The sequence below is a fragment of the Clavelina lepadiformis genome, chromosome 9, assembly GCF_947623445.1.
Source record: "Clavelina lepadiformis chromosome 9, kaClaLepa1.1, whole genome shotgun sequence".
In the NCBI taxonomy this organism is placed as follows: Eukaryota; Metazoa; Chordata; class Ascidiacea; order Aplousobranchia; family Clavelinidae; genus Clavelina; species Clavelina lepadiformis.
In genome coordinates, this window is record NC_135248.1 from 15,311,620 (window position 1) to 15,323,188 (window position 11,569).

The 11,569-nt window shown below is 35.8% G+C and overlaps 1 protein-coding gene across 1 annotated transcript in view; it reads right to left on the reverse strand.

The window, feature by feature from the left end:
• LOC143470060 (uncharacterized) overlaps nucleotides 1-11,569 on the reverse strand; it is a 43,136-nt gene that overhangs the window by 31,445 nt on the left and 122 nt on the right. The window contains exons 2-37 of the mRNA XM_076967924.1: nucleotides 11,447-11,566; nucleotides 11,272-11,379; nucleotides 11,094-11,201; nucleotides 10,838-11,000; nucleotides 10,494-10,657; nucleotides 10,307-10,411; nucleotides 10,115-10,234; nucleotides 9,745-9,852; nucleotides 9,470-9,571; nucleotides 9,127-9,312; nucleotides 8,876-9,001; nucleotides 8,644-8,748; nucleotides 8,377-8,496; nucleotides 8,199-8,306; nucleotides 7,628-7,735; nucleotides 7,255-7,422; nucleotides 6,854-7,009; nucleotides 6,318-6,422; nucleotides 5,992-6,111; nucleotides 5,770-5,877; nucleotides 5,515-5,622; nucleotides 5,252-5,414; nucleotides 5,002-5,165; nucleotides 4,582-4,686; nucleotides 4,356-4,475; nucleotides 4,168-4,275; nucleotides 3,863-3,970; nucleotides 3,573-3,735; nucleotides 3,325-3,488; nucleotides 3,143-3,247; nucleotides 2,830-2,949; nucleotides 2,654-2,761; nucleotides 2,192-2,293; nucleotides 588-773; nucleotides 280-405; nucleotides 80-184 (exon numbers count right to left, since the gene is read on the reverse strand). Coding sequence (XP_076824039.1) covers nucleotides 80-184; nucleotides 280-405; nucleotides 588-773; nucleotides 2,192-2,293; nucleotides 2,654-2,761; nucleotides 2,830-2,949; nucleotides 3,143-3,247; nucleotides 3,325-3,488; nucleotides 3,573-3,735; nucleotides 3,863-3,970; nucleotides 4,168-4,275; nucleotides 4,356-4,475; nucleotides 4,582-4,686; nucleotides 5,002-5,165; nucleotides 5,252-5,414; nucleotides 5,515-5,622; nucleotides 5,770-5,877; nucleotides 5,992-6,111; nucleotides 6,318-6,422; nucleotides 6,854-7,009; nucleotides 7,255-7,422; nucleotides 7,628-7,735; nucleotides 8,199-8,306; nucleotides 8,377-8,496; nucleotides 8,644-8,748; nucleotides 8,876-9,001; nucleotides 9,127-9,312; nucleotides 9,470-9,571; nucleotides 9,745-9,852; nucleotides 10,115-10,234; nucleotides 10,307-10,411; nucleotides 10,494-10,657; nucleotides 10,838-11,000; nucleotides 11,094-11,201; nucleotides 11,272-11,379; nucleotides 11,447-11,509 — 4,506 coding nt within the window. The 5' untranslated portion in view covers nucleotides 11,510-11,566. The remainder of the gene's footprint in view (nucleotides 1-79; nucleotides 185-279; nucleotides 406-587; nucleotides 774-2,191; nucleotides 2,294-2,653; nucleotides 2,762-2,829; nucleotides 2,950-3,142; nucleotides 3,248-3,324; nucleotides 3,489-3,572; nucleotides 3,736-3,862; nucleotides 3,971-4,167; nucleotides 4,276-4,355; nucleotides 4,476-4,581; nucleotides 4,687-5,001; nucleotides 5,166-5,251; nucleotides 5,415-5,514; nucleotides 5,623-5,769; nucleotides 5,878-5,991; nucleotides 6,112-6,317; nucleotides 6,423-6,853; nucleotides 7,010-7,254; nucleotides 7,423-7,627; nucleotides 7,736-8,198; nucleotides 8,307-8,376; nucleotides 8,497-8,643; nucleotides 8,749-8,875; nucleotides 9,002-9,126; nucleotides 9,313-9,469; nucleotides 9,572-9,744; nucleotides 9,853-10,114; nucleotides 10,235-10,306; nucleotides 10,412-10,493; nucleotides 10,658-10,837; nucleotides 11,001-11,093; nucleotides 11,202-11,271; nucleotides 11,380-11,446; nucleotides 11,567-11,569) is intronic.

The following is an 11,569-nucleotide window of genomic DNA, read 5'->3' on the forward strand; positions in this document are numbered from 1 at the left end:
CATTCAGCAATCATTGAGAAATCTTCTTACAACGGAAGACATAATGGAGAGCAACATAGCCTGAGATAGTTTTACTCACATCACTCGCATTCTTTGCATTTATCTTTGCTCGAACAAACTCAGGATAATCGAGAGGTAAGTTATGACGATGCATCATCTTCTCGGCATCTTCCACATATTTACTCTGCAAAAATGAACAAGGATGAACATAATTACAATGGCATGAGCAACACTACGTCACTACATACAAAAGCCATAAATCTGTCTCCTATTTCTTACCTTGCTTTGCATTTCGGAAACCTGCTTAGCTAGATTATATTCTGGATGGGCGATAGTGACGTCACTGGGTGCCTTTCCGTGAATTTCCTCTTTAAATTTTGCTTTGTATAAAGGATCCGATAAAACCTGCACAAACGTAGAAAAAAGCTAAATTCTTTCTTGTATGTTGCAAATAAAATGCTTCCAGATATAAATAATAATTGTTCGACAAACGCACAGCTAAGAACAACTTTAAACTATGTTCTTATCCGAGGTAAACACAGGGTATTACATTATGCATTGCGTAGCTTATAACATCCAAACCAAACCTTTGACGCCTGGACGGCATGAGATATCCTCTGGTCAGTGATGTCAATGTTGTAAGCATCCAATCTTTTCTTCGCATCTTTCTTGTATTTTGTTTCACTCAGGATCGACTTCACCAAGTTCGAAGCTTCCATTTCAGGATTTGTTGACATTGCAGTAAACTCTCGGAGGTATTTCTTATAAATGTGCTGTGCAAGAAAGCCAAATTAAAAAGTTAGTCACAAATACCTTCAGTGACTTAAAGAAATCGTCAAAAACATAGCTTTGATACAATTGATGTTAACAGAAAATCATTAGAGTGGAATTTCAATAGTGATATACCAACAGAGAAGCAAGAAAATCAAAGTGTTTGTGAATGTGCTTAAAAGCTATGTTGATGGTTATAAATAATGAATGAATAAAACTGATATTAGAGACGAGATAATTTACAGAAATGTTAAATATAGATAGAAAAAGTAGACTTGAAACAAATGATAATAAACTAAGTTCTCAATCATTTGAACAACAACTTTGTAAACCAGTGACGTGGTAGCTAGTTACTCATCGTTTGGAAAATAGCAACAAACAAACAAATGATTTCAAATTGGAAAAAAACTTTGCAGTATTACGTCACTGACAAGACAAGTATAAAAGTACTTCTGAATCGACACAGTTGTTAAATAGTTTTTAATTTGCTTCACTTTCAAAACCTCTGCAAAAATAATGGACGTTGTAAAAAAATTTGTAATAAATTTACCCCATCCGGTAAAACACGCGACATGTTTTCCTGTCATTCCTGTCAAATCTTAACCAGTTTATGGTCACTGTATTAAACTGGGTTAAATATCTAACTGCGTGGTTGCGTTCAACTGACTGATCACATTTGTTCCAAGCGCTTTATGCTGACGGTAGTGCAACTGTTCTGTTGTTGCCTTTCCCCCAATAGCTCAATAAATACTCTCGGCAGCACATAAATACTCTATGCGAGCTACTTTGAGAACACGGTGGCCTTTTTCTGCATGGACTGACCTTCACTCTCCTATATCATTTTCTGTCATCAGCATCGCCTTCTTTATATCAGTGCATTTTAACGCTCGTCAGACGAATAAAACATTGGTATCTAGGTCAAAGCGAGCTCGTCATAGATTAAAGCGTCTGATAAAATCATTAACACCTCGTCATAAGAAAGTGAATGCACGCAAACATGAACTTACGCAACACGTTTAAACTAGCCATGCTGATCAAAAAGTAAAAATTTTCGTAGTAAGTTGTTGACCCTGAAATAGCGGCAAAACTACGGTAAGTCGTGTGAACAACTTATTTGAGTTTTAAGTAATTTCGTTGAGAAGGTTCTTAAAACATCTATTACTTTGCTATTAAACTTAACAATTGAGCTAAAGCAGACTAAGTCAAAAATTTATATTTTAACGTGTAACTTATTCCATTTAATACACAGCATACAAATTAAAGTTATCATTAAAAGTATCTGATACTGATAAAACAAGCAAGGTGTAACTTAGACCCCAACTTTTAAACATGATGAATACCCGGATATGACTTCATGGAGCAGGACCCCAAAAATCTTTAGATTGAAATGGAAACACTCTATTTGTTTCGCTCAACTCACATCTTTAAGTGGTATCAGGCTCTGGCAGGTGTCGTACACATCAGTGTCGGTGTATCTGTATCTATTCTTGCTCAGGTCTTTGTCGTCTTCTTTGTAACAAGCCTGATAAGGACGAAAAATATAAACAAAGCTCCATTACAATGTTTCCAAGAAGAAAAGGAATAAATAAATGTACCTACACCTTAGTGGGGATGGCAGCCTGAACATTATAACGCCAAATAAAGCACAAACGGTTGATGTTTCAGAATAATTCTGGGAACTTGGGTGTTGACAAAAGTAAATAAAATTTAAAGTGTTGATAAAATTGTGCAGCTGAAATTCTTATCACGTGTCTGGAATATTCTGGTGTTGGAATAACTTACGAAACCATCACACATAGCATGTACCTCCATAATTTGAGATATCTTCAAAGAGTTTTCCTATGACGTATGATTTATACCAATATAACCAAAACAAACTAACATCACTGAGGATTTTTCCGGATTCGATTGCAACGTCATATCCGGGTGTGACATGAACAGGATAATAAAGTAAATCTCGATCAGACTTTGAATCTTCCTTGTACTTGACCTGTAAATTTTTAACAATTAAATTGGAGTATGACTCATCACATAGGCGATCTATTGAATTTTACTTACATCTGATATGATTTGTCCGACAGCAAGACTATGTCTCACTGCAGGATGCTCCTGACTGTCCATCACCTGAAATCCTTTATATTTGTCGGCAACTTCCTTCAACTGCTTTTTGTAGTTAGTCTGAAACAAAATTTATTTCAAATTATTAAATTAGAAAATTAAAACGTTAACTTTAAAATGTAAGACAAACAGACAAAAGGTAATATTTATACAAGAGAAATTGAAAATGGCATTCCATGAAGCAACGTACTACACATACCTTTTACAATTCAAGTAAATGCTGGAAATGCAATTGATTTAAACTGAAACTTACATCACTGATATTCTTTGCGTTAACCTTGGCCTGAATTAGATCAGGCATATCGGGAGGTAGTTTGTGTTTTTGCATCATCTTAGCAGCGTCTTTCAGGTACAAATTCTAAAGAAAAGAAACAACATTTATATCCTCAATAACATAGAAATCTTCCACATAACGTTAGACAAATGTAGAATCACCTTGCTAGTTAATTGTCCAACTTGGCGGGCGTGATCATATTCAGGATAAGACTTGGCTAGATCCGATGGGGCTTTCCCTAAAATATTCCTCTGGAAATCATCGACATAAGGTCGAAGGTCAGCGACCTTTTGAACCGAAAGAGCCTGGGCGATTCCTTGCATGGCTGGATAGACACAACCAGAATAAATGAAAGAAATACAAAAAATACAAAATCAACTACAGTACAAAATGGATGAAACAAACTTACAAGCATCAAGGTTGTATTCCTTCATCTTTCTTCTGGCGTCATCCATGTAAATTTTATTGCTGAGGACGGGAAGCAAAGATTTCGAAATTTTCATTTCAGGAGTTTCTTTCACTTGAATTCTGTTTGTTCCTTTTCCAGCTTCATAAGCCTCGCGATATTTTCTCTACAAACAAAACTTTAATGAATACTTTAAAGACTGCAGATTACAAAGTTAAGCAAGAAATAGAAACTGACTGCAACTGAAACGGTTTCCAGGATTACTTCTTGGTTTGGTGATTCTAGCTACTTACGTCAGAAACGAGTTTTCCAACGTCACGGGATGTCTTGTATTGCTCAGTGTCGGTGACTTTGAACTTGTTAGAAGATTTGCTTGTATCGTAATCTTTCTTGTAGAAAGCCTGACATAAATGACAAGATAGATTTCCTGTCAATTCCATGAACCAGAAAGCTTTCCAAATTAAGTAAACAAGTGCAATGACTAATGACGTGACCATGAGTGCAAAATTTAAAGACTGTTGATTTACAATCAATCTATCGCACGCCCACTAGGAGCGTTACGAGTGATGGTAGTATAAAAATGAACACAAAAACTTACATCGCTTTGTATTTTGCTTGCATCTAGAGCTGCTTCATAACCAGGTGTAATATGAACAGGATAATAAATCATTGCTTTATCATTTTCCCAATCTTCTTTGTAAGACTTCTAGAAATGCATAATGAAAAAAAGTTTCACAACTTACAAGAGATTTTCAAAATCCAACTCTGACAATTTAGAACGCGTACATTACTGCCCAGTTCAGCAGCCTTGATCCCTTGTTGAACAACAGGATGTTCTTTACTATCCATGGTTTGAAAACCTCGGTAGCTGTCAATAACTTGTCTCTTTTGTTTTTGATAAGAGATCTGTCAAAACAATTAAGTTGACTTTTGCATGTCGAGTTTAATATCATCTAAAACCACATGAAAAAGTTGAAACTCTACGAAAGTTACTGTTTAGCTTAAATCTTACATCGCTCGCTTGTTCTCTGTTCTCTTTAGCCATTTGTATTTCGGGCAAATCAGCAGGAAGATTTGGATGATGCTTCATCTTTTCTGCTTCTTTAACGTAATCAACCTATGGCGAAAAAATCATACTGATGAGGTCGGTCATAATCTGATGTTACATAAAGCTGAAACCGCAAAAGCTACTTCAAAAACGTTGGGCAAATTCAATCGTTAGACAAAGTAACCACGAGGTAAAAAATATGAAAATATTGAAGACAGTGAAGTACCTGAATAACCACCACCAATGAAACTAACGAAGGAGCATTACATATTAACGAAGCACAAGCCTTATACAGATAAACGTGCGCTTGTACCTGGCTCTTCTACACCAGACAATAATCTACTTGTCCATGCCAGCTAGATTACTGATGTAAGCAAACCTTACCTTGCTAGTCATCTTTGACACATTCTGTGCATGTTGATATTCTGGATAAGAATTTGCAAGATCGGCAGGTGCTTTCCCTAAAACGTCACTCTTAAACTGGCGCACATATTCCTGAGCAGATGCCAATCTCTGCTTGTCGAGCGCATGAGATATTCCTTGTGTGCCTGGAACAATACTCAAACATTAGACATTTTACAACGTTAATTATGTTAACATGTCACATAAGTAATCAAAATAAAACAAAACTCACTTGAATCAAGGTTATACTTTTGCATGATACTTTTAGCACTTCCAGTGTAAGCTTTCTCACTAAGCAGTGGTCTGAGTGATTTCGAGATAATTAACTCAGGAATCTCAGCGATTAGATGAGGACGTTTTCCTCTCTCGTCCATGTATTTTTCAGTGTAATTTTTCTAAACAAAAAGTTTGTAAAATAAAAACTTTGCATATTTGTTAAAATCGTCAAGTTAATTAGTCCAGCAAAACGTTTTTAAACCTGTTAAAACTTCTCACCCCAGATACAAGTTGCAACAAGTTCTTTGCAGTCTCATATTGTTCAGTGTCAGTTTGTCGGAATTTATGCTTCTGCTTCTCGTCATTGGCCGCTTTCTTGTAACTTGACTAAAACAAACACACAAATATTAAAAGTAATAATAACGCACAAAAATTGCTGATTTATCACAGTTAACCAAAGTCCTAAACTAAACTAAACATAACTCCACAGTAGTTCCACTGTAACATCACAAGATGCTTGATGTGCAATCATACCTGACTCTGATATCGACTTGCATCCAAAGCTTGTTCATATCCGGGTGTGATATGCACTGGATAATAAACTAAGTTCTTATCCGCTTCCCAATCCTCTTTGTAAAGTTTCTACAAATACAGTATTTAGCTTGAAAACTCTATACAACAAACTATGTTACATCAACTTTTTAAATACATACACATTTTAAAGACCAAATCCACGCGACATTCCTATTAACTCACGTTAGACATCAGTTCAGCAGCCTTGATTCCTTGTTGAACAACAGGATGTTCTTTACTATCCATGGTTTGAAAACCCCGGTAGTTGTCAATAACTTCCTTGCGTTGCTTTTGGTATTCAATCTAAATGTTTAACAATGCATGAGATATGAGATGTTAGTATTTCAGCTAATGCCAGAGAAATTCCTTGTATAAGTTACTGTATAAAATATTTAGTAAAAATGCGAAATCACGTAATGTTTAAATTCCTTAAGTAATGTTTTCATAGAAATAAGTTTCATTTGTATAAATACTTAAATATTTAAAATCTTGCACTTCAAACCACTTACGTCACTTGCGATTTTAGCAGATTTTTTCGCTCTGTTAAGCTCAGGAGTATCAACTGGTAATGTGAATTGATGACGTATTTCCTCTCCATCCTTGACGTAATCGTTCTGAAATAGAAAGTGCACAAACAAAATTAGATGAAAATCAATAAAGCATTGGATCATATCATCACATTTGCTTTAGAGCAAAAGTCATCAAAGAAAACTTTTGTTGTGAGCTGGTTCTGGTTCAACTTTTAACACCAATTATTGAGAAACAAACATCTATAACAAAAAAGTGGTATATATTTTAAGCTAAAATCGTTTTTTACCCAGAAACGTTGCATACAGCGATGAAAATGTCAAAACGTCCTATTTATGTGAACACACACCGATGTCTTATGACGTCATAGCAGATTATTACCACAAGGGATTTAGAAAAATTCCCGAATGAATTGGATTCATAATCATGATTGACTCTATAAATGCTTCTTCATTTTATAGCGAACAATATGCATGCGAGCAATTCTAAGGAATTTGTAATTAGTATATTCCTAGACCTGGCTGCTGAGCTTCGAAACATTCCTGGCGTGGATATACTCTGGGTAGGAATTAGCGAGGTCTGCTGGTGCTGATCCTTTCACCTTCTCATTGTAATCTCTTACGTAATTATTCCTGGAAGCAATCTGATTGGCAAGCAACGCTTGAGTGATTTCCTAGAAAATATTACGTAAAACATGACGTATGCTGGAGAACACTGCGTCATAGTAAATGACTACAGACATACTTTTAAAGGAGCTATGACACAAAGTTGGATTTATTAGGCATGAAACAAAGGAAGCAATTAATTTAAGGCTAACAGTTATGCTAGCTGTTATGCTAACAGGCTAACAGTTTAGTTAAACGATTATTTAAATCCAGTTTATCATAATACGAAACAGCAATATAAAAACGATTATACCGGGAGTTCAACGCTGAGATGATATTTATGCAAAATCTCCTTTGCCTGCTTCTGATATTCAGATGCTTTAAATGGTCTCAATTGTTGCGCAATGAGCATCTCGGGAGTTTCATCAACTGAAGAAAATTCTTTTTCCAAAGCTCTTTTGCTCGCCTCTCTGTAAGCTGGCTGAAAATTACAAATAAACTTGATAAAAAACATTTTTCGCCAATATTTGAAATTCTCTCTACACCAACGTTTTACCTCGTTCAATGCTTAAAGCCGTTCCTTATTTTATTTTATCTTGTAGACAAAATTACCTTTTTATAATTTTTTCAAACTTTAATCATTACGAATAAGATTTAAGAAATAAAATTTTGAAGTGTTCTACAACCTCATTGATTGAATCCAGTCTTTCCTTGTTTTCTTTGTAAAAATCGGTCAAAGTTGGATCGAAATGTGACGTTTTGTTCATCTGGCTCAAGTCAGATTTATATTTTTGCTGAAAAAAACCTCACGCTAAACGTTTGTCAATTGCTTTAAAATCTAGGTTAAAATCTATACAAGTCGTGGCAGCTCATAAGCCTTAAAGCGCTGAATCCTGCACGTACTGATAACACAGCGAGCACTAAACCTCCCTCGTGAATAATCAGCGTCGTAATAAATTAAATAATAGTTAGACATCGAGCAGTTATAAACCAAGTTCTTCTAACTATGAAAGGTTAAACGCCAATGACAACTGTGGTATAAGGAGTAGGTATAAGGTATAAGGCTCGGGAGAATTTGAGTTAATAATAAATTTTACTTTTTCATATAAATAATGACCTATTTGATAAAGTCAGTGCGGGAGGCGACATACGTAGGTAACACGGACCACGTTCTGGCCCGTGCATGTTTCTCGCCTCTGCACTAGACAATGAAACTTGAACATGCAAAGTACTGAAATTTTTCTGCACAAGCTTCACCTCGCTCTGATATCGACTTGCTTTGGTGGCGGCTTCATAACCAGGAGTAAGATGAACCGGGTAATAAATTATATTGCGATCAACCAAGTAATCTTCAATGTACTTTGCCTAAGGTTAAAAATTCTCATTAATATTCTTAAACTGGATTTTTGTAAAGACAGTTATGCCAATAACTCACATTAGATAATAGATCAGCAGACTTGATTCCTTGCTGTACAACTGGATGATTGTTGCTATCCATGGTTTGATATCCGCGATATTTTTCAAGCACTTCTTTTCGCTGTTTCTTATATTCGGTCTAAACGTCATTAACTTAGTCATCATTAAACTTTGAAGTGAAAACAGAATAAAACTCAGGAAAAAGTGTAAGATGTTAAGATGTGTGATTCGAGAAAAATCACAAGTTGTTATGGACAACAACACAGCCTTAGATAGTTTTACTCACATCACTCGCATTCTTTGCATTTATCTTTGCTCGAACAAACTCAGGATAATCGAGAGGTAAGTTATGACGATGCATCATCTTCCCGGCATCTTCCACATATTTATTCTGCCAAAATGAACGAGCTGTGATGATTGCACTTGCACATTGCATTGGTAATTATTCAAAGAAAGAAAATGAAACATTTGTAATTTTAGTGAATGTTTGAAGCTGTGAGACTGCTTCCACTTCTAACCTGGCTTTGCATTTCCGAAACTTGCTTGGCATGATCATATTCTGGATGAGAGATTGTGACGTCTGCGGGAGGCTTTCCGTGAATTTCTTGTTGGAACTTGGCTTTGTAAAGAGGATCTGATACCATCTGCGTTTAAATATTTATCAATTGCATACCTTAAACATGCATCTATTACATAAATTACACATACCATATCATACATTGTTACAGCTCAATAACAATAACAATAACGCATAGCATTCTTAGCAAACCTTTGACGCCTGGACGGCATGAGATATCCTCTGGTCAGTGATGTCAATGTTGTAAGCATCCAATCTCTTCTTCGCATCTTTCTTGTATTTTGTTTCACTCAGGATCGACTTCACCAAGTTCGAAGCTTCCATTTCAGGATTTGTTGACATTGCAGTAAACTCTCGGAGGTATTTCTTATAAATGTGCTGTTTATAAAAAATACCAATAATGCAATGACTAGTCTGTGAATGAAATGAATTATAACTCATCCTGCATGGAAAGGAAAAAGCGCGACAAATCCGCCTTTGAAAAATCTATGAAATACTGTTCCGTCACATTTACACTTTGTTTCGCTCAACTCACATCTTTAAGTGGTATCAGGCTCTGGTAGGTGTCGTACACATCAGTGTCGGTGTATCTGTATCTATTCTTGCTCAGGTCTTTGTCGTCTTCTTTGTAACGAGCCTGATAGAAACGGTTTCATTTCATTTCATTTATATGATTAATAAAACATGAAATATATAAGATCAATACAAATTGTAGCAAGTTTTAAAGTTATCAATAATTGAGAAATATCGACAAAACAATTATCCTTGAAAAAAGCATCATATCATATTTGTTCGACAAATTAAACTTACGTCACTGATGAATTCTCCGGATCTGATTGCAACGTCATATCCGGGTGTGAGATGGACAGGATAATAAAGCAAAGCCCGATCAGATTTTGATTCTTTTTTGTAATTGACCTGGAAAAAAATAGGAGGTTATAAAACTTCAAATCAATTACAGTTCCAACTACTGCAGAGTGGCAATCAAATTAACAAATTTCATTAACCTCATGCAAAAGATATCTAATAAAATATCTAATAAAAGAACATGTGGAAGCAAATTAAATCACAAACGTTTTATTTATCATATTCCCAATCCTCTTTATAAGCAGCCTGAGATAAAAATTCAGGGTAGACGTTTGTGCAAAACTTAACCGAAATAAGTCACCCTCTCACTTACATTACTGCTCAGTTCAGCAGCCTTGATTCCTTGTTGAACAACAGGATGTTCTTTACTATCCATGGTTTGAAAACCTCGGTAGTTGTCAATAACTTCTCTGCGTTGCTTTTGGTATTCCAGCTTTTAAAATAGAGATGCATTTGAAAAATCAACTTGTAACCAGAAAGAACGACAAATTACCGATTCACTTACATCGCTGGCAATTTTAGCACTTTCCTTTGCTCTCACAAACTCCGGGGCGTCAGCAGGGATGGTATAGCTACCCAATGCTCTTTCCGCATCTTTCTGGTACTCAGTCTAAGCAAAATTTGCCTTTAAAATGAGATTAACTTCTTCACATTTTACATTTTACATTTCCAAATCAAGCCGTTAGACTTACAGAACTGGCCAATTCACTAGCTCTCCTGTGGTGTTCGTGTTCGGGGTAACCAATCGCCGGATCACTTGGACCTTTTCCCACAATATTTTCTTTATATTCTCTTTTATACGGTGATGGTGAAGCCAATTCCTGGGCAGACACTGCGTGAGATATCTCTTGTACATCTGCCAAACACGTTCAATTTTAATCTCGCTCAAAGAAAATCCACAGTCAATTTTACTTCTCCTAAGTTATCTCGATTGCAATCACAAAACTTTTAAAGACACACATTTCTCCAATTAGGCATGCATTCAGATATCAACAAAATATGTCGGGTAAAATCAAACCAGCATGAAAAGTTTTACCTGCTCCGATTTTAACATTTTTCAGCATTTCTTTCGATTCTTCGCTATAAAGCTTCTTGCTTTGAACTGGTCGAAGCTCTTTCGATAATGCCATTTCAGCTGTTTCCGGTATTTCAGTGAAATTTCTTCCTTTGTTCTTTTCGTATTCTTCTTTGTATTTAATCTACAGCAGATAAATCGGGAAATTAAAAGCCAATCACAACCACAACGTGGATTACTGAAACGAACAACGATGTAAATTAGAGTTGACACTCACATCTGATGATGTTTTATCTGCTTCTTTCATTGTTCTGTAGTGGTCGGTGTCGGTAACGTCAAAGCGATTTTTATCTTTCTCTTTCTCAAAGTCTTCCTTGTACACGATCTGAAATGCAAAGAACACTTGAACCTAGCCTAAGATTTTTCCAACGAAAACTTTTTAACCGCCTACGTACACCACTCTGGATTTTTTGAACATCCGCACCAGCTTCGTAACCGGGGGTAATATGAACCGGGTAGTAGATGTTTTGTTTATCATATTCCCAATCCTCTTTATAAGCAGCCTAAGATAAAAATTCAGGGTAGACGTTTGTGAAAAACTTAACCGAAATGACTCACCCTCTCACTTACATTACTGCTCAGTTCAGCAGCCTTGATTCCTTGTTGAACAACAGGATGTTCTTTACTATCCATGGTTTGAAAACCTCGGTAGTTGTCAATAACTTCTCTGCGTTGCTTTTGGTATTCCAGCTT